The 23,793-nt window shown below is 45.3% G+C and overlaps 1 protein-coding gene across 7 annotated transcripts in view; it reads right to left on the bottom strand.

Annotated features, from left to right (window-relative positions):
- zdhhc11 (zinc finger DHHC-type containing 11) overlaps positions 1–23,793 on the bottom strand; it is a 216,467-nt gene that overhangs the window by 95,128 nt on the left and 97,546 nt on the right. Inside the window, exon 1 of one of the 7 annotated variants that reach the window (XM_055651413.1) lies at positions 20,194–21,223. The exons of the other annotated variants lie outside the window; for them this stretch is intronic. Coding sequence (XP_055507388.1) covers positions 20,194–20,364 — 171 coding nt within the window. The 5' untranslated portion in view covers positions 20,365–21,223. Of the gene's footprint in view, positions 1–20,193; positions 21,224–23,793 lie in introns of those variants that run through there. 7 annotated transcript variants of the gene reach the window in all.

Here is a 23,793-nt window from a genome sequence, read left to right as displayed (position 1 = left end):
GACCCGTTGGGTCCTTGTCACACGGGAGGCCTGGTTCTCCAACGCAAGCTGTCCCCAATGCAATATTCCACCACTCACCCGTTCCCCCAATGTAACCCGTTCCACAACGCAATATTACACCACTCACACATAGCCCCCAACTGCACAGGCACGGCTCATTTCCCCTCATCCCCCAGCACTCCCTCCTCCTCCTCTTCACTCTCCCCCTTCTTTCCTCTCTCCTCCTCCCTACCTCAATCCCTCCCTCACCTCTCCCACCCTCTCCTTTCCCCTACCCTCAGTCACTCTCTCCCTCCCTCCATAACTCCCCTCCCCTCCCTACCCCCTTCTCCTCACCACCCCCTATCCCCCCACTATCCCCCTGATCCCCACTATTCCTCCCCTCCCTCCCCCCCCCCCCCCCAGGCTGCCTCCTCCACCACTTTCCCCCCACCCAACCCTTTCCTCCTCACATCCCCTGGATCTTTCCTCTCTCCTCCTCCCCTCCCACATTCCCTCCATCACCTCTCCTTTCCCCTACCCTCAGTCACCCCCTCCCTCCACAGTGTGTGTGTGTGTGTGTGTGTGTGTGTGTGTGTGTGTGTGTGTGTGTGTGTGTGTGTGTGTGTGTGTGTGTGTGACAAAACTCTGCGCAAAACTGCTCGGCCACCCTGCAACCCGACTCTCCCTCCCTCTGCCCACTCGGCCCGTCCCTGCCCTGCCCACCCGCTTTCCTGCCTGTTCGCTGTCGCTGCCGGGCTGGGGGGGGGGGAGATGGTGGGGGATAGAGTCGGTGTTCGTCACGGTGAGCACCACGGCTTTCGATGAGCAGCTGGAGATCTCTTCCGAGAAGGCCGTGAGGGAGAGTCACCACAACGGCGGCGGCGGAAGGGGATGGACCCGGGGGGACGGATAGACGGGACCGCCATTGCCGCAGAGGGCAGGCAGGGTAGAGGGGTAAGTGATAAGGGAGAGAGAGACAGGACCAGGACCTCCACGGCTGGTGGTGGAGGAGACGATAGACAAGCTACTGTTAGGAGAGGGGAAGAGAGGAATTTGTGAGTGAAGTGGGAGAGTGGGGCAGATAGGGGCGTCGCCAGCCCGGCCGTGGCATTGACTGACAGGAGAAGAAACTAATCTGCATGGCGCTGGCTGAAGGAGTCTGCGCACACGCGTTTTTTAAAGATTTTTAAACATCGATAAATTTTACAATATACCACCGATCGGAACTAAACTTGTCGCACTCGCAGCACAGGAGAACGGTGATTAACCTGGTGAAAAATCATAACGCTATCCCTTACCGTTTTTGCGCAAGTAGAAAAACCCCGCAAACCAGAAGAGCATAAGATCAGAGTTCTAGTTATGTACTAGACCAAGTGCAGACCCATTGTCCCCCCCAACTCATGGTTGCGTGGGGGGTGGGGTGCGAGCCCAGGAGGCAAATGGGCCTCGATTGGTGGGCATGTAGGCATTGTGACGTCAGCAGCTGGCAAAAGCAGCGATTATTTTTTAAAGAGTGAGTTTTGTTAACAACTTTATTCAAAATATGGGGAAATAAATGACCAAATTTAGAGAGGATTTCTGAAATCATAAGTTAAATCCACACACACACACATGCGCGCACACGCACGCACACACACAGTTTTAAAAATATATAGATAAATTGACATCATGATATGAATAGATAATCGGTGCAGGAGTAGGTCATTAGGCCCTTCGTGCCAGCTCTGCCATTCATTGTGATCATGGCTGATCATCCTCAATCAGTACCCCGTTCCTACCTTCTCCCCATATCCCCTGATTCCACTACCTTAAATTTCACTAACCAATTCTCTCTTGAAAACATCCAGAGAATTGGCCTCCACTGCCTTCTGAGGCAGATAATTCCAGATTCACAACTCTCAGGGTGCAAAAATGTATCCTCATCTCCGTTCTAAATGGATTACCCCTTATTCTTAAACTATGGTCCCTGGTTCTGGACTACCCCAACAACGGGGACATGTTTCCTGCCTCTATCGTGTCCAATCCCTTAATAATCTTAAATGTTTCAAAAAGATTCAAGAGAGTTTATTGTCATGTGTCCCTGATAGGACAATTAAATTCTTGCTTTGCTTCAGCACAACAGAACATAGTAGGCATTGACTACAAAACAGATCAGTCCATATACCATTATATAATATATACACACTTGAATAAATAAACTGATGAAGTACAAATAACAGATAATGGGTTATTAATATTCAGAGTTTTGTCTGAGCCAAGTTTAATAGCCTGATGGCTGTGTGGAAGTAGCTATTCCTGAACCTGGTTGTTGCAGTCTTCAGGCTCCTGTACCTTCGACCTGAAGGTAGCAGGGAGATGAGTGTGTGGTCAGGATGGTGTGGGTCTTTGATGATGCTGCCAGCCTTTTTGAGGCAGCGACTGCGATAAATCCCCTCGATGGAAGGAAGGTGCTGATGATGGACTGGGCAGTGTTTACTACTTTTTGTAGTTTTTTTCCTCTCCAGGGCGCTCAAGTTGCCGAACCAAGCCACGATGCAACCGGTCAGCATGCTCTCTACTGTGCACCTGTAGAAGTTAGAGAGAGTCCTCCATGACAAACCGACTCTCCGTAATCTTCTCAGGAAGTAGAGGTGCTGATGTGCTTTCTTAATAATTGCATCAGTGTTCTCAGACCAGGAAAGATCTTCAGAGATGTACACGCCCAGGAATTTGAAGCTCTTGACCCTTTCAACCATCGACTCATTGATATAAACGGGGCTGTGGGTCCCTATCCTACTCCTTCCAAATCCCCTCTTATCCTTCTAAATTCCAGTGTATACAAGCCCAGTCGCTCCATTCTTTCAACATATAACAGTCCCGCCATCCCGGAAATTAACATTGTGATCCTACGCTGCACTCCCTCAATAGCAAGAATGTCCTACCTCAAATTTGGAGACCAAAACTGCGCAGATGTGGACTCACTAGGGCCCTGTACAACTGCAGAAGGACCCCTTTGCTCCTATACTCAACTCCTCTTGTTATGAGGGGCAACAAGCCATTAGCTTTCTTCACTGCTTGCTGTACCTGCATGCTTACTTTCAGTGACTGATGAACAAGGACTCCCAGATTTTGTTGTACCTCCCCTTTTCCTAACTTGACACCATTCAGATAATAATCTGCCTTCCTGTTCTTGCCACCAAAGTGGATAACCTCACCTTTATCCACATTAAATTGCATCTGCCATGCATCTTCCCATTCACCCAACCTGTCCAAGTCACCCTGCATCCTCTTCACTGTTCACACTGCCACCCAGCTTTGTATCACCTGCAAATTTGCTAATGTTACTAACTTTTACATCTAAATCATCGATGTATATTGTAAATAGCTTTGGTCCCAGCACCAAGCCTTGCGGTACCCCACTAGTCACTGCCTGCCATTCTGAAAGGGACCCGTTAATCCCTACTCTTTGTTTCCTGTCTGACAACCACTTCTCTATCCACGTAGCATGTGCTCTAATTTTGCCGCAAGGCTCAGTGCTGGGACCGCAGCTATTTACAATATATATTAATGATTTAGATGAAGGGATTACAAGTAACATTAGCAAATTTGCAGATGACACAAATTATGTGAGCCATAGATAGTAGGGTAGACAGTCAGAACCGTTTCCCCCCAGGGTGAAAATGTCCAACACTAGAGCACATAGCCTTACAGTGGAATGAGGAAAGTTTAATGGAGATGTGTGGGACAAGTTTTTTTTTCCCACACAGAGAGCGGTGGGGGCCAGGAATGCATGTCGAGGAGTAATTGTATAGGTATATACGATAGTGGCATGTAAGAGGCTTTTAGATTGGCATATGGACCGATTAGGACCGAGATGAGAAAAACATTTTTCACACAGAGAGTGGTGAATCTGTGGAATTCTCTGCCACAGAAGGTAGTCGAGGCCAGTTAATTGGCTATATTTAAGAGGGAGTTAGATGTGGCCCTTGTGGCTAAAGGGATCAGGGGGTATGGAGAGAAGGCAGGTACAGGATACTGAGTTGGATGATCAGCCGTGATCATATTGAATGGCGGTGCAGGCTCGAAGGGCCGAATGGCCTACTCCTGCAACTTATTTCTATGTTTCTATATGGAAGTGCAGGGAATAGGGGGATATGGATCTTGTACAGGCAGATAAGATCAGTTTAATATGGCATCAGGTTCGGCACAAATATTATGGGCCAAAGGGCCCATTCTTGTCGTTCTATGCGAGCAATATAACAATTGTATCAGATCAAATTAGTTGACACAACCTATTTGCTCTTGGTGGCATAGTTCATGAAAATATATTAATCTCAAAATTAGAGCTAGACCAGTGAGGAGTGTGGCAAGGGAGAACATTTATACATAAAATGCAAGCAGAAATCGAAAGCTATCCTTCATGAAGCTGCTGATGGAACAGAAAACTTCAAAAGAGCTTTTTATTGATTGAAGGTATTAGGGGATATGGAAGCAAGGCAATTCATTGTTGTCAATGTGCAACAGTCACAATCTCGTGTTTAAGAAGGAACTGCAGATGGGGTATAATGTGGATAAATGTGAGGTTATCCACTTTGGGAGCAAAAACAGGAAAGTAGACTATTATCTGAATGGTGGCCTATTAGGAAAAGGAGAGATGCAACGATATCTGGGTGTCATGGTACACCAGTCATTGAAAGTAGACATGCAGGTGCAGCAGGCAGTGAAGAAAGCGAATGGTATGTTAGCATTCATAGCAAAAGGATTTGAGTATAGGAGCAGGGAGGTTCTACTGCAGTTGTACAGGGTCTTGGTGAGACCACACCTGGAGTATTGCGTACAGTTTTGGTCCCCAAATCTGAGGAAAGACATTCTTGCCATAGAGGGAGCACAGAGAAGGTTCACCAGACTGATTCCTGGGATATCAGGACTTTCATATGAAGAAAGACTGGATAGACTCGGCTTGTACTCGCTAGAATTTAGAAGATTGAGAGGGGATCTTATAGAAACTTACAAAATTCTTAAGGGGTTGGACAGGCTAGATGCAGGAAAATTGTTCCCGATGTTGGGGGCAGTCCAGAACAAGGGGTCACAGTTTAAGGATAAGAGGGAAGTCTTTTAGGACCGAGATGAGAAAAACATTTTTCACCCAAAGAGTGGTGAATCTCTGGAATTCTCCGCACAGAAGGTAGTTGAGGCCAGTTAATTGGCTATATTTAAGATGTGGCCCTTGTGGCTAAAGGGATCAGGGGATATGGAGAGAAGGCAGGTACAGGATACTGAGTTGGGTGATCAGCCATGATCATATTGAATGGCGGTGCAGGCTCGAAGGGCCGAATGGCCTACTCCTGCACCTATTTTCTATGTTTCTATGATCTATAACAGATCATCTATGTGCAACACATCCATGAACATCAACTCAAACCAAACACAACATGACCTATTATAATCTCAGCCGCTACACATTGAGCTCATAATGGGTTTCTGATACCTGAACGGAGCAGTGCTCAACAATGTTGCATAAACAAATACACGCGATTCCCACTTGCAGAAACCTGCTGTTAGCTACGTTAATGGTAGTTAGCGTGAACAAGCCGGCACTGTAGAGAGGTGACATTTTGCAAGCGACTAGCCGGAGCTGTCTATTCATGTTCTGACCTTTTTAAAGCTGTCATCTGCAGCCAGAACTACAGCAATAGGAAATTAGCATTTACGTCATTTAAATGCTTTAACATTCTTACGATCGCCCCACGGATTAACCTCCCGGAAGGCTCGCACAACATCTGGAAGAATTACAGTGGCTTCAGCTGTGCAACCAAATGTGTTTGCTAGGGAGGCCTTCATGTAAAGGGCCTGTCCCACTTACGCAAGTTTTGCGGCAACTAGCCGGCACCTGTCATCGTTACAGCAGGTCGCCGAACATTTTCAACGTTGAAAATCCAGCGGTGACAAGAAAAAGGTACGACTCTTTGGGTGGCTACTCACGACCATACAGTGATGCCTGTTTGGTCATAAGTAGTCGCCCAAATAGTTGTACCTTTCTCTGGTCGCCGCTGGATTTTCAACATGTAGGAAATTTTCGGCGACCTGCTGCGACTATGACAGGTGCTGGCAAGTCGCCGAATAATATTGCGTAAGTGGGACAGGCCCTTAAGACAGCAGCGTTGGATTCTTCAACCTCTCGCTTCTGGGGTCCGAGGTTCCCACCTGCTTCAAATGTTCATATTGCAGCCCAACACAATGCTCTCTATGAGCAGAGAGTTCGAGAGATTCACCACTCTGTGTGAAAAAAGATCTTCTCATCTCGGTTTTAAAGGACTTCCCCCTTATCCTTAACCAGGACAAGGGGTCACAGCTTAAGGATAAGGGGGAAGTCCTTTAAAACCAATATGAGAAGAACTTTTTTCACACAAAGAGTGGTGAGTCTCTGGAACTCTCTGCCGCAGAGGGTAGTCGAGGCCAGTTCATAGGCTATATTTAAGAGGGAGTTAGATGTGGCCCTTGTGGCTAAGGGGATCAGAGGGTATGGAGAGAAGGCAGGTACGGGATACTGAGTTGGATGATCAGTCATGATCATATTGAATGGCGGTGCAGGCTAGAAGGGCCGAATGGCCTACTCCTGCACCTAATTTCTATGTTTCTATGTTTAGGATGGAACTGAAGGTGCTGGTTTACACCAAAGATAGACACAAAGAGCTGGAGTAGCTCAGCCGGCCAGGCAGCATCTCTGGAGAAAAGGAATAGGTGACGTTTCGGGTCAAGACCCATCTTCGGACTGAGTGTCGGGGGAGAGGGGAACGATTATACTCTCTATGATGCATCTGGAGAAGTTTGTGAGTGTCACTGGAGACATGCCACACTTCCTCCGTCTGTTCAGGAAGTATGCGTCACAGCATGTTTTGGGAACTGCTCCATCTAAAACCACAAGAATTGCAGCAAATTGTGGAGGCAGCCCAGACCATCACACAAACCAACCTCCTTTCTATTGACTCCATCTATACCTCACTATACCAAAGCGAGCAGCATAATCAGGGCCAAGTCGCACCCTAGCCACTCCCTCTTCTCCCCTCTCCCATCGGGCATTTTTAGTTTTAGTTTAGAGATGCAGCATGGGAACAGGCCCTTCGGTGCACAGAGAACGCACCAACCAGCGAATCCTCCACACTAACACTATCCTACACACACTAACACTATCCTACACACACTAACACTATCCTACACACACTAACACTATCCTACACACACTAACACCTGTACGTCTTTGGAGTGTGGAAAAAAAAACGGAGATCCCAGAGAAAACCCACGCTGGTCGCGGGGAGAACGTACAAACTTCGTACAGACGGCACCCGTAGTCAGGATCGAACCTGGGTCTCTGGCGCTGAAGGGCAGCAACTCTACGCTGTGCCACTGCGCCGCCCCTTGGCTCCTTCGTCTTGCCGACAAGGAACATAACATGTATCTTTCTTTACATACTTCAGCTAAAATATAAACTATTATACCTGTAATAAAGTTGAAGTCCTCTGAAAATAGCAACTGGGCTACAACACATGCTCTCATTCATTCTGGGCACTGCTGACAAGGTCAAGTGATATTTTAAGCTGCAAGCTGCACTTAAGATGGAGGTAGATCATCTCCTTAAACCAGTGCATTCTGAGCTATGATCCTGGTGATTGTTGGGACTATATAAGATGTTAACCCATTATCATTTGATCCTAACCTCCTAACAGTGACGCAGCAGTAGAGTTGCTGCCTTACATCGCCAGAGACCTGGGTTCAATTATAAGATCGAACGATTGTCTAACTGATTGCTGGTCGGTGTGGACTCATTGGGCTGAAGGGCTTGCTTCTGTGCTGTATCTCTAAATTAATGACAACATATGTCTCAGTCAGGAAGGTGAGTAAGCTGGAGAAAAGTACACTTTAGAAACATAGAAACATAGAAATTAGGTGCAGGAGTAGGCCATTCGGCCCTTCGAGCCTGCACCGCCATTCAATATGATCATGGCTGATCATCCAACTCAGTATCCCGTACCTGCCTTCTCTCCATACCCCCCGATCCCCTTAGCCACAAGGGCCACATCTAACTCCCTCTTAAATATAGCCAATGAACTGGCCTCAACTACCCTCTGTGGCAGACAGTTCCAGAGATTCACCACTCTCTGTGTGAAAAAAGTTCTTCTCATCTCGGTTTTAAAGGATTTCCCCCTTATCCTTAAGCTGTGACCCCTTGTCCTGGACTTCCCTAACATCGGGAACAATCTTCCTGCATCTAGCCTGTCCAAACCCCTTAAGAATTTTGTAAGTTTCTATAAGATCCCTCTCTCAATCTCCTAAATTCTAGAGAGTATAAACCAAGTCTATCCAGTCTTTCTTCATAAGACAGTCCTGACATCCCAGGAATCAGTCTGGTGAACCGTCTCTGCACTCCTTCTATGGCAATAATGTCCTTCCTCAGATTTGGAGACCAAAACTGTACGCAATACTCCAGGTGTGGTCTCACCAAGACCCTGTACAACTGCAGTAGAACCTCCCTGCTCCTATACTCAAATCCTTTTGCAATGAAAGCTAACATACCATTCGCTTTCTTTACTGCCTGCTGCACCTGCATGCCTACCTTCAATGACTGGTGTACCATGACACCCAGGTCTCGCTGCATCTCCCCCTTTCCCAATCGGCCACCATTTAGATAATAGTCTGCTTTCTTGTTTTTGCCACCAAAATGGATAACCTCACATTTATCCACATTATACTGCATCTGCCAAACATTTTCCCACTCACCCAGCCTATCCAAGTCACCTTGCAGTCTCCTAGCATCCTCCTCACAGCTAACACTGGCCCCCAGCTTAGTGTCATCCGCAAACTTGGAGATATTGCCTTCAGTTCCCTCATCCAGATCATTAATATATTGTATAGCTGGGGTCCCAAACCCCACTAGTCACTGCCTGCCATTGTGAAAAGGACCCGTTTAGCCTACTCTTTGAGTTTGCCAGCCAGTTCTCTATCCACATCAATACTGAACCCCCAATGCTGTGCTTCTAATCTCTATGTGGGACCTTGTCGAAAGCTTCTGGAAGTCCAGATACACCACATCCACTGGTTCTCCCCTATCCACGCTACTAGTTACATCCTCAGAAAATTCTATAAGATTCGTCAGACATGATTTACCTTTCGTAAATCCATGCTGACTTTGTCCAATGATTTCACCACTTTCCAAATGTGCTGCTATCCCATCTTTAATAACTGACTCTAGCAGTTTCCCCACTACCGATGTTAGACTAACTGGTCTGTAATTCCCCATTTTCTCTCTCCCTCCCTTCTTAAAAAGTGGGGTTACGTTTGCTACCCGCCAATCTTCAGGAACTACTCCAGAATCTAAAGAGTTTTGAAAGATTATTACTAATGCATCCACTATTTCTGGAGCTACTTCCTTAAGTACTCTGGGATGCAGCCTATCTGGCCCTGGGGATTTATCAGCCTTTAATCCATTCAATTTACCCAACACCACTTTCCGGCTAACCTGGATTTCACTCAATTCCTCCAACTCCTTTGACCCGCGGTCCCCTGCTATTTCCGGCAAATTATTTATGTCTTCCTTAGTGAAGGCGGAAGCAAAGTAGTTATTCAATTGGTCCGCCATATCCTTGTTCCCCATGATCAACTCACCTGTTTCTGACTGCAAGGGACCTACATTTGTTTTAACTAATCTCTTTCTTTTCACATATCTATAAAAACTTTTGCAGTCAGTTTTTATGTTCCCTGCCAGTTTTCTTTCATAATCTATTTTCCCTTTCCTAATTAAGCCCTTTGTCCTCCTCTGCTGGTCTTTGAATTTCTCCCAGTCCTCCGGTATGCTGCTTTTTCTGGCTAATTTGTACGCATCATCCTTCGCTTTGATACTATCCCTGATTTCCCTTGTTATCCATGGATGTACTACCTTCCCTGATTTATTCTTTTGCCAAACTGGTATGAACAATTTTTGTAGTTCATCCATGCAGCCTTTAAATGTCTTCCATTGCATATCCACCGTCAACTCTTTTAGAATTAATTGCCAGTCAATCTTGGCCAATTCACGTCTCATACCCTCAAAGTTACATTTCTTTAAGTTCAGAACCATTGTTTCTGAATTAACAATGTCACTCTCCATCCTAATGAAGAACTCAATCATATTATGGTCACTCTTGCGCAAGGGGGCACGTACAACAAGATTGCTAACTAACCCTTCCTCATTACTCAATACCCAGTCTAAAATAGCCTGCTCTCTCGTTGGTTCCTCTACATGTTGATTTAGATAACTATCCCGCATACATTCCAAGAAATCCTCTTCCTCAGCACCCCTGCCAATTTGATTCACCCAATCTATATGTAGATTGAAGTCACCCATTATAACTGTTTTGCCTTTGTCGCACGCATTTCTAATTTCCTGTTTGATACCATCTCCAACTTCACTACTACTGTTAGGTGGCTTGTACACAACACCCACGAGCGTTTTCTGCCCCTTAGTGTTTCGCAGCTCTACCCATACCGATTCCACATCCTCCAAACTAATGTCCTTCCTTTCCATTGCATTAATCCCCTCTCTAATCAGTAACGCTACCCCACCTCCTTTTCCTTTCTGTCTATCCCTCCTGAATATTGAATATCCCTGGATGTTCAGCTCCCAGCCTTGGTCACCCTGGAGCCATGTCTCCGTGATCCCAACTATATCATAGTCATCAATAGCTATCTGCACATTCAACTCATCCACCTTATTACGAATGCTCCTTGCATTGAGACACAAAGCCGTCAGGCTTGTTTTTACAACACTCTTACCCCTTATACAATTATGTTGAAAAGTGGCCCTTTTTGATTTTTGCCCTAGTTTTGTCTGCCTGCCACTTTTACTTTTCACCTTGCTACCTATTTCTTCTACCCTCATTTTACACCCCTCGGTCTCTACGCTCACACATTTAAGAAACCCTTTCCCTTTAACTCCATCCTCCACTATCCCATTCAACACCCCACCCCCCTTATTCAGTTTAAAGCCACAGGTGTAGCAGTGGCAAACCTGCCTGCCAGAATGCTGGTCCCACACCTGTTAAGATGCAATCCGTCCCTTTTGTACAGTTCCCCCTTACCTCAAAACAGATCATATTGATCTTAGAATCTAAATCCCTGCCCTGCGCACCAGTTCCTCAGCCACACGTTCAGGTCCAGTATCTCCCTGTTCCTGCTCTCGTTAGCACGGGGAACTGGAAGCAAACCGGAGATAACAACCCTGGAGGTCCTGCTTTTCAGCATTTTTCCGAGCTCTCTAAAGTCACGCTGCAGAATATTCATCCCCTTTTTTCCGGCATCGTTTGTGCCGTCATGCACTACCACTTCCGGATGTTCACCTTCGCCTTTGAGGATTTTCTGCACTCTGTCCGTGACATCCTGGATCCTGGCACCGGGAAGGCAGCACACCATCCTCGCATCCCGTCTGTTGCCGCAGAAACCCCTGTCCGTACCTCTCACGATGGAGTCTCCCACTACAATGGCCTTGCCTGCTTTAGGCTTTGCCTTTATCCATATGAATGATGGCAGTCAGATATTTGGGAGGGGTGGGGATGTCGAAGTTTACTTTAGTTTAGAGATACAGTGCGGAAATAGGCCCTTCAGTCCACCGGGACCGTGCCAACCAGCGATATTAACACTATCCTGCACACACTAAGGACACTTTTTACATTTACCAAGCCAATTTACCTACATACCTGTATGCCTTTGGAGTATGGGAGGAAACCAAAGATCTTGGAGAAAACCCACACGATCACGGGAGAACGTACAAACTCCGTACAGGCAGCACCCGTAGTCGGGATGGAACCCGGGTCTCTGGCGCTGCAAGGCAGCAACTCTACCACTGCGCCACCATGCCGCCCCTCCCCTCTTGATGAACGTTCAAGATGATCCACCATGCAGCCACAACAGTGGGATATTTTAGACTTCAATCATTTCTCAAAAGTTCCTATGTGGAACATTTATGAGTGTCGTTGTCCTCTGCTTATTCAAGAGTTCAACCCAGGGTTGCAATGAGCAGTATCGCAATCATCATTTACACTTGGCAAACTAATGCAGGAAAAGGAGGAAAAGGTATTTTTTACGGCAATCTCAAATCGGTTTAAAAATAGGCAGAGCAATCTTGTAGTTTGCATTTGGTGATTATTTTGCAAATTTCAAAATGTTCATTGCACACTTCCTGTAATATCACAACAGTTATGATACCGTGTATAAACACCGCTGTAATTTCTACATGGTGAAACCAAAATGTTTCAAAATGGCCTTTAATAAAATCTGACAATGTGCATTTGAACCACATGTGATTTTTTTTCTATTACAAATCTCAAATTGTGGAGTACAGAGGCAAATAAATAATTGCTGGGTCTTTGTCCCATACATTATGGAGGGCACTGTACATTCTTGATGGGGGGCATTCATGTGTTATATTGTTAAATGTGAAAAAAATTCTCCCCCCCAGTTTATGTGCAAAACAGCAAAACCATTCAAATACAGACCAAGCATCCCGCAATAAAGGTCTCCCATGAATTTTCTCCTGGGTTAATCACCAACACAAATTCAGGAATAATATAGCTGCAAAGTACGCAACTGGTACAAACAATTAAACCAACCTATTTGTGCGAAGGAACTGTAGCAATCTGATCCTTGTGGTTATTTTTGAAATTGTTCACCTAGCCTCCTTCCTAGAACTTAAAACCAGTTTGCTTCCTGTCTCAAATTGCAATGTCTGAAGATTCGTATTGTGACCTGCAAAAATGTAAGTGGTGCATGTTTAAAGAGACTCTAGATTACGGAGATTTTAAAAGGAAATAATACAAATGTGTATTCTAGATGCTCTAGATGTCAGCTGATCTATATCGGTGAGACCAAGCATAGGCTTGGCGATCGTTTCGCCGAACACCACCGCTCGGTCCGCATTAACCAACCTGACCTCCCGGTGGCTCAGCACTTCAACTCCCCCTCCCATTCCGTATCCGACCTCTCTGTCCTGGGCCTCCTCCACGGCCAGATTGAGCAACACCGGAAATTATAGGAACAGCACCTCATATTCCGCTTGGGAAGTCTGCATCCTGGTGGTATGAACATTGAATTCTCCCAATTCTGTTAGTCCTTGCTGTCTCCTCCCCTTCCTATCTCTCCCTCAGCCCTCGGGCTCCTCCTCCTCCTTTTTCCTTTCATCTCCCCGCCCCCCCCTCCCTCCCCCCCCATCAGTCTGAAGAAGGGTTTTGGCTCGAAACGTTGCCTATTTCCTTCGCTCCATAGATGCTGCTGCGTTTTTCCAGCATTTTTGTGTACATACAAAGGTGCAAAATGGATCTTGGCACCAATGTATCAGAGTCAAACTCCAGAGTCCCTGGAGACGCGTGGAACTGCAGATGCTGTAATCTTGTAAGTGCTGGAGTAACTCAGCGGGTCAGGCAGCATCTGTGGAGGACATGGATAGGTGACGTTTCAAGTCAGGACGTTTCGGGTTGAGACGCTGACCTGACGTTTTTTTGTTCTAGATCCCAACATCAGCAATCTTTTTTGATTTCTTTCAGAATTCCTTTTTATTTCAGCTTTCCAGCAAAGAATACTGTGGATAAATAAAGTTCTATCGTATCGTAATGGTACCATTTTCCTTTTTCTCACCACATTTCCCCTTCATTGCAAACCAAAATATGCTTGATTTCCAACTTTACTAACTGTTCCTCTCCCCGCCGAAACTGAATGTTGTGCTCGGGACTACCAACATTTTTGTTATCATTTCAGATTTCCCGCAGCTGTAGCATTTTAACTTCGAAACTGTATAAGATTTTCTCAAACCCAAATACCTGGTGGTGCTCAATAAATGGATCCACTTGTATTCTGTACATTGAATAAATTGAGCCATTCACATGCTGCAGAGACACCAAGGCGATCACAATAACCAAAGTTATTTTGTATTTACCAGAAAAGAATTGGGAAAATTAGGACGGCACAGTGACGTGGCTGGTAGGACTGCCGTCTCACGTTAAAGGAGACCCGGTTCGATCCTGACCTTGGGTGCTGGATGAGTGGAGTCTGCATGTTCTCCCCTGTGACCAGTCCTACCTGCCGACAGGTGCCCTGGTTACCTCCAGGTGCCCTGATGTTTCCCACATCCCAAATACGTGAGAGTTCGTAGGTTAATTAGCCCCTATAAATTGTCCCTAATTTTATTTAATTACGGGCTAATAATGGGAAAAAAGCTTATACTTAAATTCTGGAAAAATGCGCCGACACCAACAATAAAAATGTGGATATCAAATATGTTTGAAACATTACATCTGGAAGAGATGAGATTCCTCTTAGCAGGTAAAGCAGACCAATTCCAAAAGACGTGGTCTATGTTTCTGGACCTATTACAAGTATGAGGTGCAATAGTAATTTAAATAAACAAATAAACAAATAAGTGGTATCAGGACCTGGTAACGGGAGGTAAAACAACAAAAACAGACTTCAGAGGGCCCGTAGTGTATCTTTCAATCAATCGGAGAAATTTAAATATTATAATAGAGCGGGAAATAGTTTCAATTTTCTCTTTCTTTCTTGACTAATGTCTATTTTCTCACTTTAGATTCCTTCTCTAACTTCTTTTCTAAGGGGCTTTCTTTTCCCAACACTCTTGCACTTCACGACTCTCGCGCACTTTCTTTTACTTTCCTTACTTCTACCTTTTTCTTAAAGCTCAAAAAAAAATGAAGCGGTACAAAAAATGTATTAAGACATATGTGTTGTGTAGTATTGTAATTTACCGTACTTCTAATAAAATTTTTTTTTTTAAATAAATAAATAAATAAATAAATAAATTGTCCCTAATGCGTGCGGGAAATCACAGAACTAGTTTGAACGGGTGATCGATGTTTGGCTTGGATTCAGTGGGTCAGAGGGCCCGTTTCCATGCTGTATCTTTCAATCAATCAAACTGAAATGTTAGCAATATTTAAATTGGAGTGGGGAATAGATTCAATACGATAAAAGGTTACTTGACAAATGATATCTGGGAGTTCCGCATACAGAGATTGATCGGATCTTATAATGGTGGAGGCATGACCTCCACAGGCATTTAGGAAACACGTGGATAAAACATAGGGAAGAGAGTGAAGAATTTCTGGATGAATGAACTGAACAATGTTGAGTGATCTTCAGCATTTGTAATTATAGAAACATAGAAATTAGGTGCAGGAGTAGGCCATTCGGCCCTTTGAGCCTGCACCGCCATTCAATATGATCATGGCTGATCATCCAACTCAGTATCCCGTACCTGCCTTCTCTCCATACCCTCTGATCCCCTTAGCCACAAGGGCCACATCTAACTCCCTCTTAAATATAGCCGAGGATATTATCTTTGCCAATCTTCATTAAAACAAAAGGCAGACACAAAGTGCTGGAGTAACTCAGCGGGACAAGCAGCAGGTATGGAGAGCAGGAATGGGTGACGTTTCAGGTTGAGACCCTTCTTCAGAGTGAGAGTCAGGGGAGAGAGAAATTAGAAGTATGGAAAGGCAAGGTGTTAAAAGGAACTTGTTGGCTGAGGGGAAGGTGACAATGAGGCATACAAACAGTAAAGTTAATCAGGAGGACAATAGACAATAGGTGCAGGAGGAGGCCATTCTGCCCTTCGAGCCAGCACCGCCATTCAATGTGATCGTGGCTGATCATCCCCAATCAACATACCCCGTTCCTGCCTTCTCCCCATATCCCCTGACCACTATCTTTACAAGGTCTATCTAACTATCTCTTGAAAGTATCCAGAGAACTGGCCTCCACCGTCTTCTGAGGCAGAGAATTCCACAGACTCACAACTCTCTGTATGAAAATGTTTTTCCTCATCTCCATTCTAAATGGCTTACCCCTTACTCCTAAACTGTGACCCCTGGTTCTGGACTACCCCAACATCAGAAACATTTTTCCTGCATCTAGCGTGTCCAAACCCTGAATAATCTTATATGTTTCAACAAGATTCCCTCTCATCCTTCTAAATTCCAGAGTATACAAGCCCAGCCGCTCCATTCTCTCAGCATATGACAGCCCCACCACCCTGGGAATTAACCTAGTGAACCTATGCTGCACTCCCTCAACAGATAGAAAGTCCTTCGTCAAATTTGGAGACCAAAACTGCACACAATATTCCAGGTGTGGTCTCACTAGGTACAAGAGGACCTCTTTGCTCCTATACTCAACTCTTCTTGTTATGAAGGCCAACATTCCATTCGCTTTCTTCACTGCCTGCAGTTGCCATTCGCATTCTTCACTGACAGTGAAACTAGTTGGAGAACTAGGGTAGGGGAGGGTCAGAGAGAGTGGGAAAGCAATGCTTACATGAAGTTCGAGAGATTCCTCCTTGACAAACCGACTCTCCGTAATCTTCTCAGGAAGTAGAGGTGCTGATGTGCTTTCTTTATGATTGCACAGTGTTCTGGGACCAGGAGAAATCTTCGGAGATCCATAGTCAGGATCAAACCTGGGTCCCTGGCATTGTAACGGCAATGCCTCTATTCCTTAGAGGAGCACACCAACGCCTCTACTTCCTTAGAAGGCTTAGATAGTTCAGCATATCCCTTACAACTCTCACCAACTTCTACAGATGCACCATAGGAAGCATTTGATCAGGATGCATCACAGCTTGGTTTGGGAACAACTCCATCCTAGAACACAAGAAATTGCAGCGAAATGTGGGCGCAGCCCAGACCATCACACAAACCAACCTCCCTTCCATTGCCTCCATTTATACCTCACGCTGCCTCCGCAAGGCCAGCAGCAGAATCAAGGGCGAGTCTCATGCTGGCCACTCTCTCTTCTCTCCCCTCCCATCAGGAAAAAGGTATAGAAGTGTGAAAATGCGCACCAGTTTCGGGGACAGTTTCTTCCCAGCTGCGATCAGGAAACTGAATCATCCTACCACAACCAGAGAGCAGTGCTGAACTACTATCTACGTCTTTAGTGACGCTCAGACTACCCTTGATCGGACTTTGCTGGCTTTGCATAGCACTAAATGTTATCCCCTTATCATTTATCTATACACTGTGAATGGATCGATTGTAATCATGCATTGTCTTTCTGCTGACTGGTTAGCACGCAACAATAAAAGCTCAAGTTCATGTTCAAGTGAGTTTATTGTCATGTGTCCCTGTATAGGACAATGAAATTCTTGCTTTGCTTCAGCACAACAGAACATAGTAGACATTTACTACAAAACAGATAAATGTGTCCATATACCATTATATAAATATATACACACATGAATAAATAAACTGTGCAAATAAATAACAGAAAATGGGTTATTAATAATCAGAGTTTTGTCCGAGCCAGGTTTAATAACCTGATGGCTGTGTGGAAGTAGCTATTCCTGTACCTGGCTGTTGCTGTCTTCAGGCTCCTGTACCTTCTACCTGAAGGTAGCAGGGAGATGAGTGTGTGGCCAGGATGGTGTGGGTCTTTGATGATACTGCCAGCCTTTTTGAGGCAGCGACTGCGATAAATCCCCTCGATGGAAGGAAGGTCAGAGCCGATGATGGACTGGGCAGTGTTTAATACTTTTTGTAGTCTTTTCCTCTCCAGGGCGCTCAAATTGCCGAACCAAGCCACGATGCAACCGGTCAGTATGCTCTCTACTGTGCACCTGTAGAAGTTAGAGAGAGTCCTCCTTGACAAACCGACTCTCCGTAATCTTCTCAGGAAGTAGAGGCGCTGATGAGCTCTCTTGATAATTGCATCAGTGTTCTCGGACCAGGAAAGATCTTCAGAGATATGCACGCCCAGGAATTTGAAACTCTTGACCCTTTCAACCATCGACCCGTTGATATAAATGGGGCTGTGGGTCCCCCTCCTACTCCTTCCAAAGTCCACATTCAGTTCCTTGGTTTTGCTGGTGTTGAGGGCCAGGTTATTGCGCTGGCACCATATGGACAGTTGCTCGATCTCTCTTCTGTATTCTGACTCATCCACATCAGTGATACGCCCCACAATAGGGTGATTTCACCAAATGTCAAATGAGCGTAGATCCCCCCTCACGTGACCGAAAATTTTAACTGGAGGACATATGTCACTTCGGTACATGTAAGTGAATGGGGAAACACGCACTTTCCCACCCGTTAAAAACATGGAAAACGGACGATTTATTTAGCTGAGATTTTCTGTGCTAGTCGGGGTGACCGTGAAGCACAGCGAACTAAATTTTCAGGCCAAAAAAAAGATAGAAAGTAAGGTAATTACAAGAGGGAACTGTTAATAATGCCTTACTTTTGATGAAATTCAGCAAGCAAACGCGATAATTCCCGATATTTTGGATCTTTAAATCTCCACGGCAAATGTCGGCTGTTCACTTCCGCTGTTTTCCACCTTCAGTTCCCTCTTGTAATTACCTTACTTTCTATCTTTTTTTTTGCCTGAAAATTTAGGTCGCTGTGCTTCACGGTCACCCCGACTAGCACAGAAAATATCAGCTCAAAAATCGTCCGTTTTCCATGTTTTTAACAGGTGGAAAAGTGCGTGTTTCCCCATTCACTAACATGTGCCGAAGTGACATATGTCCTCCAGTTAAAATTTTCGGTCACGTGAGGGGGGATCTACGCTCATTTGACATTTGGTGAAATCACCCTGTAGTGGTGTCATCAGCGAACTTGATGATGGAGTTCGCACTGTGACCGGCTACGCAGTCATGGGTATAGAGTGAGTACAGCAGGGGGCTGAGCACGCAGCCTTGAGGTGCTCCCGTGCTGATTGTTATTGAGGCTGACACATTTCCACCAATACGAACAGACTGTGGTCTGTGAATGAGGAAGTCGAGGATCCAATTGCAGAGGGATGCGCAGAGACCCAGTTCTGCGAGTTCTGTACCTCGGTACACGTGACAATACACTAAACCAATACGGCAGCAACTCTAGCACTGCACCACCGTACAGCCCTTGTGGTGAATCGCTTCACTGAGCTGGTACAACACTCGGGTACCGAGTGCTGTAATTATGTGGGTGCTACTTTGGAGAAGCTGATGCGAGGCAGCAAGGCCTTCAGTGAAAAGATGCTCAAACACAGTTATTTTGTAGAACAAGGGAGGTCTCAAAACATACCCCTAAATCAGTATTATAACAAACATTCATTGCCATAGATGCTGCTGCACCCGCTGAGTTTCTCCAGCTTTTTTAATGTACATTCATTGCCATTTGTGGGATGTTGCAATGTGCAAGTTGGCTGCCATGTTTTCTTTATTGCCACAGTGACTCAGCACATTATTCACCAAATTGCCTTAATGTATAATACAAAGGTATAAGTATTTCTGACTTTCTTCACACTTAAAGTATTCTTTTCAGATATCTGCTTTGATTCCCTGCCTGGTAAAAATCCAGTCATAAACCAGATATTAAACCTTCCTTATTGTTACAATAAGTAATTAGCAGGCCAGGAGCATGAACCTCATCTCTGAATGCATCCTCCCACTTAGGATACCAGGAAGACACCACCACTGAGAACTGCCACCTCAACACGTGTTCATTTAACATTATGTAGAAGGCAGCCTTGAGCAATGAAAACAAACTGCTGTGACCTATTGCTGACCATAGACAAAAGATTAAAAATGTTCCTACGAATTTGAAATAGGTCAGATCTCCATGGCATTGCTAGACCAAATGTTAGCGATCTTCTCAGCCATTTATTCTTTACCAATCGGGCCGTTTTACACGCCAGCGAATATTTAAGATCTCAAAATCTGTCCCATTTTAAAAACACGATGTTTCACTTCACACAGTCAAATGATCTCGGTATTTATCTACTCGTTATGCAAATTATCTACCCATTTGAGGCGAGTTCTTATATTTGCGATCCAAGTTTGAAAAATTCAGACATGGGCCATTTACTTTAAGCAAAACATTAGTCGGAAATAAACCCTGAAAATTCAAGGGCCGTTTACATGCACGCATGAACAGTTTGCATGCACAGCACAGCCTGCAACACGACAAATAAATGAACAAAATCCTTCAGATCATACACAGGAAGCAAGCTGTTGAAAGGGATGGGGGCATATTTTACAGTACTCAGTACCAGCAGGCAAGCATGACCTTTTGTGAGAACAGAAAGATGAACAAAGAATCATCACTGTTTGCCATGGTTAAAGATGGTTTATTTGAAATGATAATGAAGCTCCCTCAGCAATGTGATTAACTTAACTGTGTGACACTGCACTTACAGATAATTGAACAAAGTACATACCCAGTGCCAGATCACGCAGCAGCATTGAAAATAATGGTGAAAAAATCCGACTTGTCCATAACGGTTCACCACCACAACGCTGTATCCTTTGAAGTGATCACAGCTTTGAGCACCACATGAGCAAGGATAGTGTACTGCAGAATCGATCACTGACATTTTACCCGAAGGCATGGAAAAAAAATAAAATCCCCTGCTGCTCTCGCCTCGGATCTATCTACATCGTCTCAGTCCTTCAGCTGCTGCTTGTGCTCAGCCACCCAGTCTGATGCTCTCATGCCTGCAGAATCGCAAGCAAGTGATTTCCTTCAGTCAGAGATCTTGCACACTCTGTCACAACTACCTGAGAACCCTCCTCCCTTGGAGAAAGAGGAAACCGTGAAAGGAAGTGGCCAGCCTTACTAAATGCTAACGAGTGAACGGAATCAACACGAAGCAAGATGAAACAATCTTGCTCTCTGTAAAAGCTTGAGATGAACTGGTCGTAGAATGGAAAACAATCAGCCGAAGGCTCAAGAACCTGCATGCTGGTGCTGAGAAGTGCAGGACTTTCCCTCTGAAGGACCCAGCATAAACATCAGGCACAGACAATATCACAAAAGTATGTAGGGCAAAGGTACCTTGACAACGACTCGATTCGATAACGCAGCACTTCCCCATCAAACAAATTGCTTGGTCCTTTCCACAGCAGTTCATCACCAAATTATGATCGGATGCTTAAAACCAGAAAGGGCAAACATGAAGAAAGACTGGAAAGACTCGGCTTGTACTCACAAGAATTTAGAAAATTGAGAGGGGATCTTATAGAAACTTACAAAATTCTTAAGGGGTTGGACAGGCTAGATGCAGGAAGATTGTTCCCGATGTTGGGGGAAGTCCAGAACAAGGGGTCACAGTTTAAGGATTAGGGGGGAATCTTTTAGGACCGAGATGAGAAAAACATTTTTCACACCGAGAGTGGTGAATCTGTGGAATTCTCTGCTACAAAAGGTAGTTGAGGCCAGTTCATTGGCTATATTTAAGAGGGAGTTAGATGTGGCCCTTGTGGCTAAAGGGATGAGGGGGTATGGAGAGAAGACAGGTACGGGATACTGAGTTGGATGATCAGCCATGATCATATTGAATGGCAGTTACGGCTCGAAGGGCCGAATGACCTACTCCTCCACCTATTGTCTATGTTTCTATGATTAAACTACTAGAAGTCATCCAGATCCTTTGACAAACTATCCAAAGGACAGAGCTCAAGTTGGCAGCCGTTTTAAATTGAATTAGTAATCTGGAAATTAAAAATAAACAAACTAGTCATGAGCAATGATAATCACAAAATTACAGGAATGTCAGAATAATTCAACTGCTCGACAAATGCCATTCAGTGGAGGAAATCTGCCATCTTTATATGGATTGGTGTACAAGTGGCTCCTGATACCAAGGTCTTTTAAGTGCCCAGTGAAATTGTCCAGCAAGCCACTCAGTTGTACCATAGCTGCAACATTGAAATGGCTAAAGAATAAAGTCGGATGATTCACCTCGCATTAACCCCGACTCTAAATCTGAGCACTCCAAGCCACCTCCGGCTAGTCAGCCATGCAAAGCCCTCCTCACAAACACTGGAGTTAATATTGGGACAGCTATCAAGTGACGATAGAGTTATAGAGTGATACAGTGTGGAAACAGGCCCTTCGACCCAACTTGTCCACACAGGCCAACAATGTCCCAGCTACACTAGTCCCACCTGCCTGCGCTTGGACCATATCCCTCCAAACCTATCCTATCCATGTACCTGACTAACTGTTTCTTAATCGATGGGATAGTCCCAGCCTCAACTGCCTCCTCTGGCAGCTTGTTACATTCACCCACCACCCTTTGTGTGAAAAAGTTACCCCTCAGATTCCTATGAAATATTTCCCCTTCACCTTGAACCTTTGTCCTCTGGTCCTCGCTTCCCCTACTCTGGGCAAGAGATTCTGTGCCTCTACCCGATCTATTCCTCTCATGATTTTATACACCTCTATAAGATCACCCATCATCCTCCTGCACTCCAAGGAATAGAGACCCAGCCTACTCAACCTCTCCCTATAGCTCACACCCTCTTGTCCTGGCAACATCCCCATAAATCTTCACTGAATCCTTTCAAGCTTGACAATATCTCTCCTATAACATGTTGCCCGGAACCAAACACAATAATCTAAATGCGGTCTCACCAATGTCTCCTCCCATGACCACCCAACTTCTATACTCAATACTCTGACTGATGAAGACCAATGTGTCAAGAGCCTTTTTGACCACTGTATCTACCTGTAACTAGACCTTCAAGGAACAATCTGACATGGTCATTCTATGAATCGAAGATCAGAGGGGAAATCTAGGCGCGGAGCCAATGGATACAAGCGAGATCTAAAATTCACACTTCTCTTCAATTGGGCTGTGGGCCGAGGAGCTTGTTCGTTCATGTTTGTGACCCAACTGACGGAAATATCTGAATTTTTAACATATGGTGCAAAATTATTATATAAATCATATCTGAAACTCGTCAAGAACAAAACCTGCACATCTTTTAAAAATATGAGAAAAACCTCCAATTTTCCGAGTAGTAATTGTCCAATCAATGCACGTTTGACATTGAGGTCGGACGCAAATTGACCAATCCCGCACTTTGTTTTAAGATGGACCCTAGGATCATGGCTGTCTCCTAATTACAAAACAATAGCAAGGTTTCCAAGGAATCAAGATAATGCAAACTTTGCTGATAATTTTGTTTTTCAATTGATTTATCTTTATAAAGTTATGATGTAAACTGCTAAACAAATGTAGAGCTAGGGTTAGGTCGGTCAGTCAGACAGTCGGGTATTCAGTCAGTCGATCAGTCTGTTGGTCGGGCAGTCGTAGACCAATGGATGGTGTGTAGGATCGGTCGGGCTGTCGGACCGCCGGTGGGTGTTGCGAGGGGTCGGTCGGGCTGTAGGTGGGCCGGTGTTGCTGCGAGTGAGTGGGCGGACTGACAGAGCCGGCGCTATGGGGGTGCTAAAGGCGGCCCGGATGGCGTGCTGGGCAGTGCTGCTCCCCACCATCATCACCACGATGATCCATGCTGGCCGAGGTGGACGTGCGGAGTGGCCATACGTACAGAGCCCGATGCCGGTCCCAAAGCCGCTCCAGCCGTAGGCAGCTCTGGAAGGGAGGGGCGAGTTAAGGTTAGGGTTAAGGTTAGGCACTTTCCTGTCAGTGGAATATGCCTTAGCCTTCGCCCAGCCTGGCACTGCCCCAGTCCCACTATGGCCGTTACCCCCCCCCCCCCCCCATTGGGTCCCATGTTCACACGGGAGGGTTGGTCCCACAACGCAATATTCCACCCTCCACCAATTCCAATATTGATGGCCAATGGGGGGATTTCTGGAGTGCTGGTATGGGTTCTTGGGGTGGCAGCTCAGTCCCTCAAGCCTGATCTGCTGGCAGCTCACTCACGGCTGGTGGGCTGGCAGTTGACTCATGACTATTCCTTGAAATTCCATTTCAAGCAGGGTGCAAGGCCATCGAATTCAAATCCATGTTCCTACCATTTCAAGCAGGGTGCAAGGCCACCAAATTCAGTGCAATTTCATACCA

Source organism: Leucoraja erinacea, chromosome 2, assembly GCF_028641065.1.
Source record: "Leucoraja erinacea ecotype New England chromosome 2, Leri_hhj_1, whole genome shotgun sequence".
Taxonomy (NCBI): domain Eukaryota; kingdom Metazoa; phylum Chordata; class Chondrichthyes; order Rajiformes; family Rajidae; genus Leucoraja; species Leucoraja erinaceus.
This window is presented reverse-complemented; position numbering and strand designations above follow the sequence as displayed.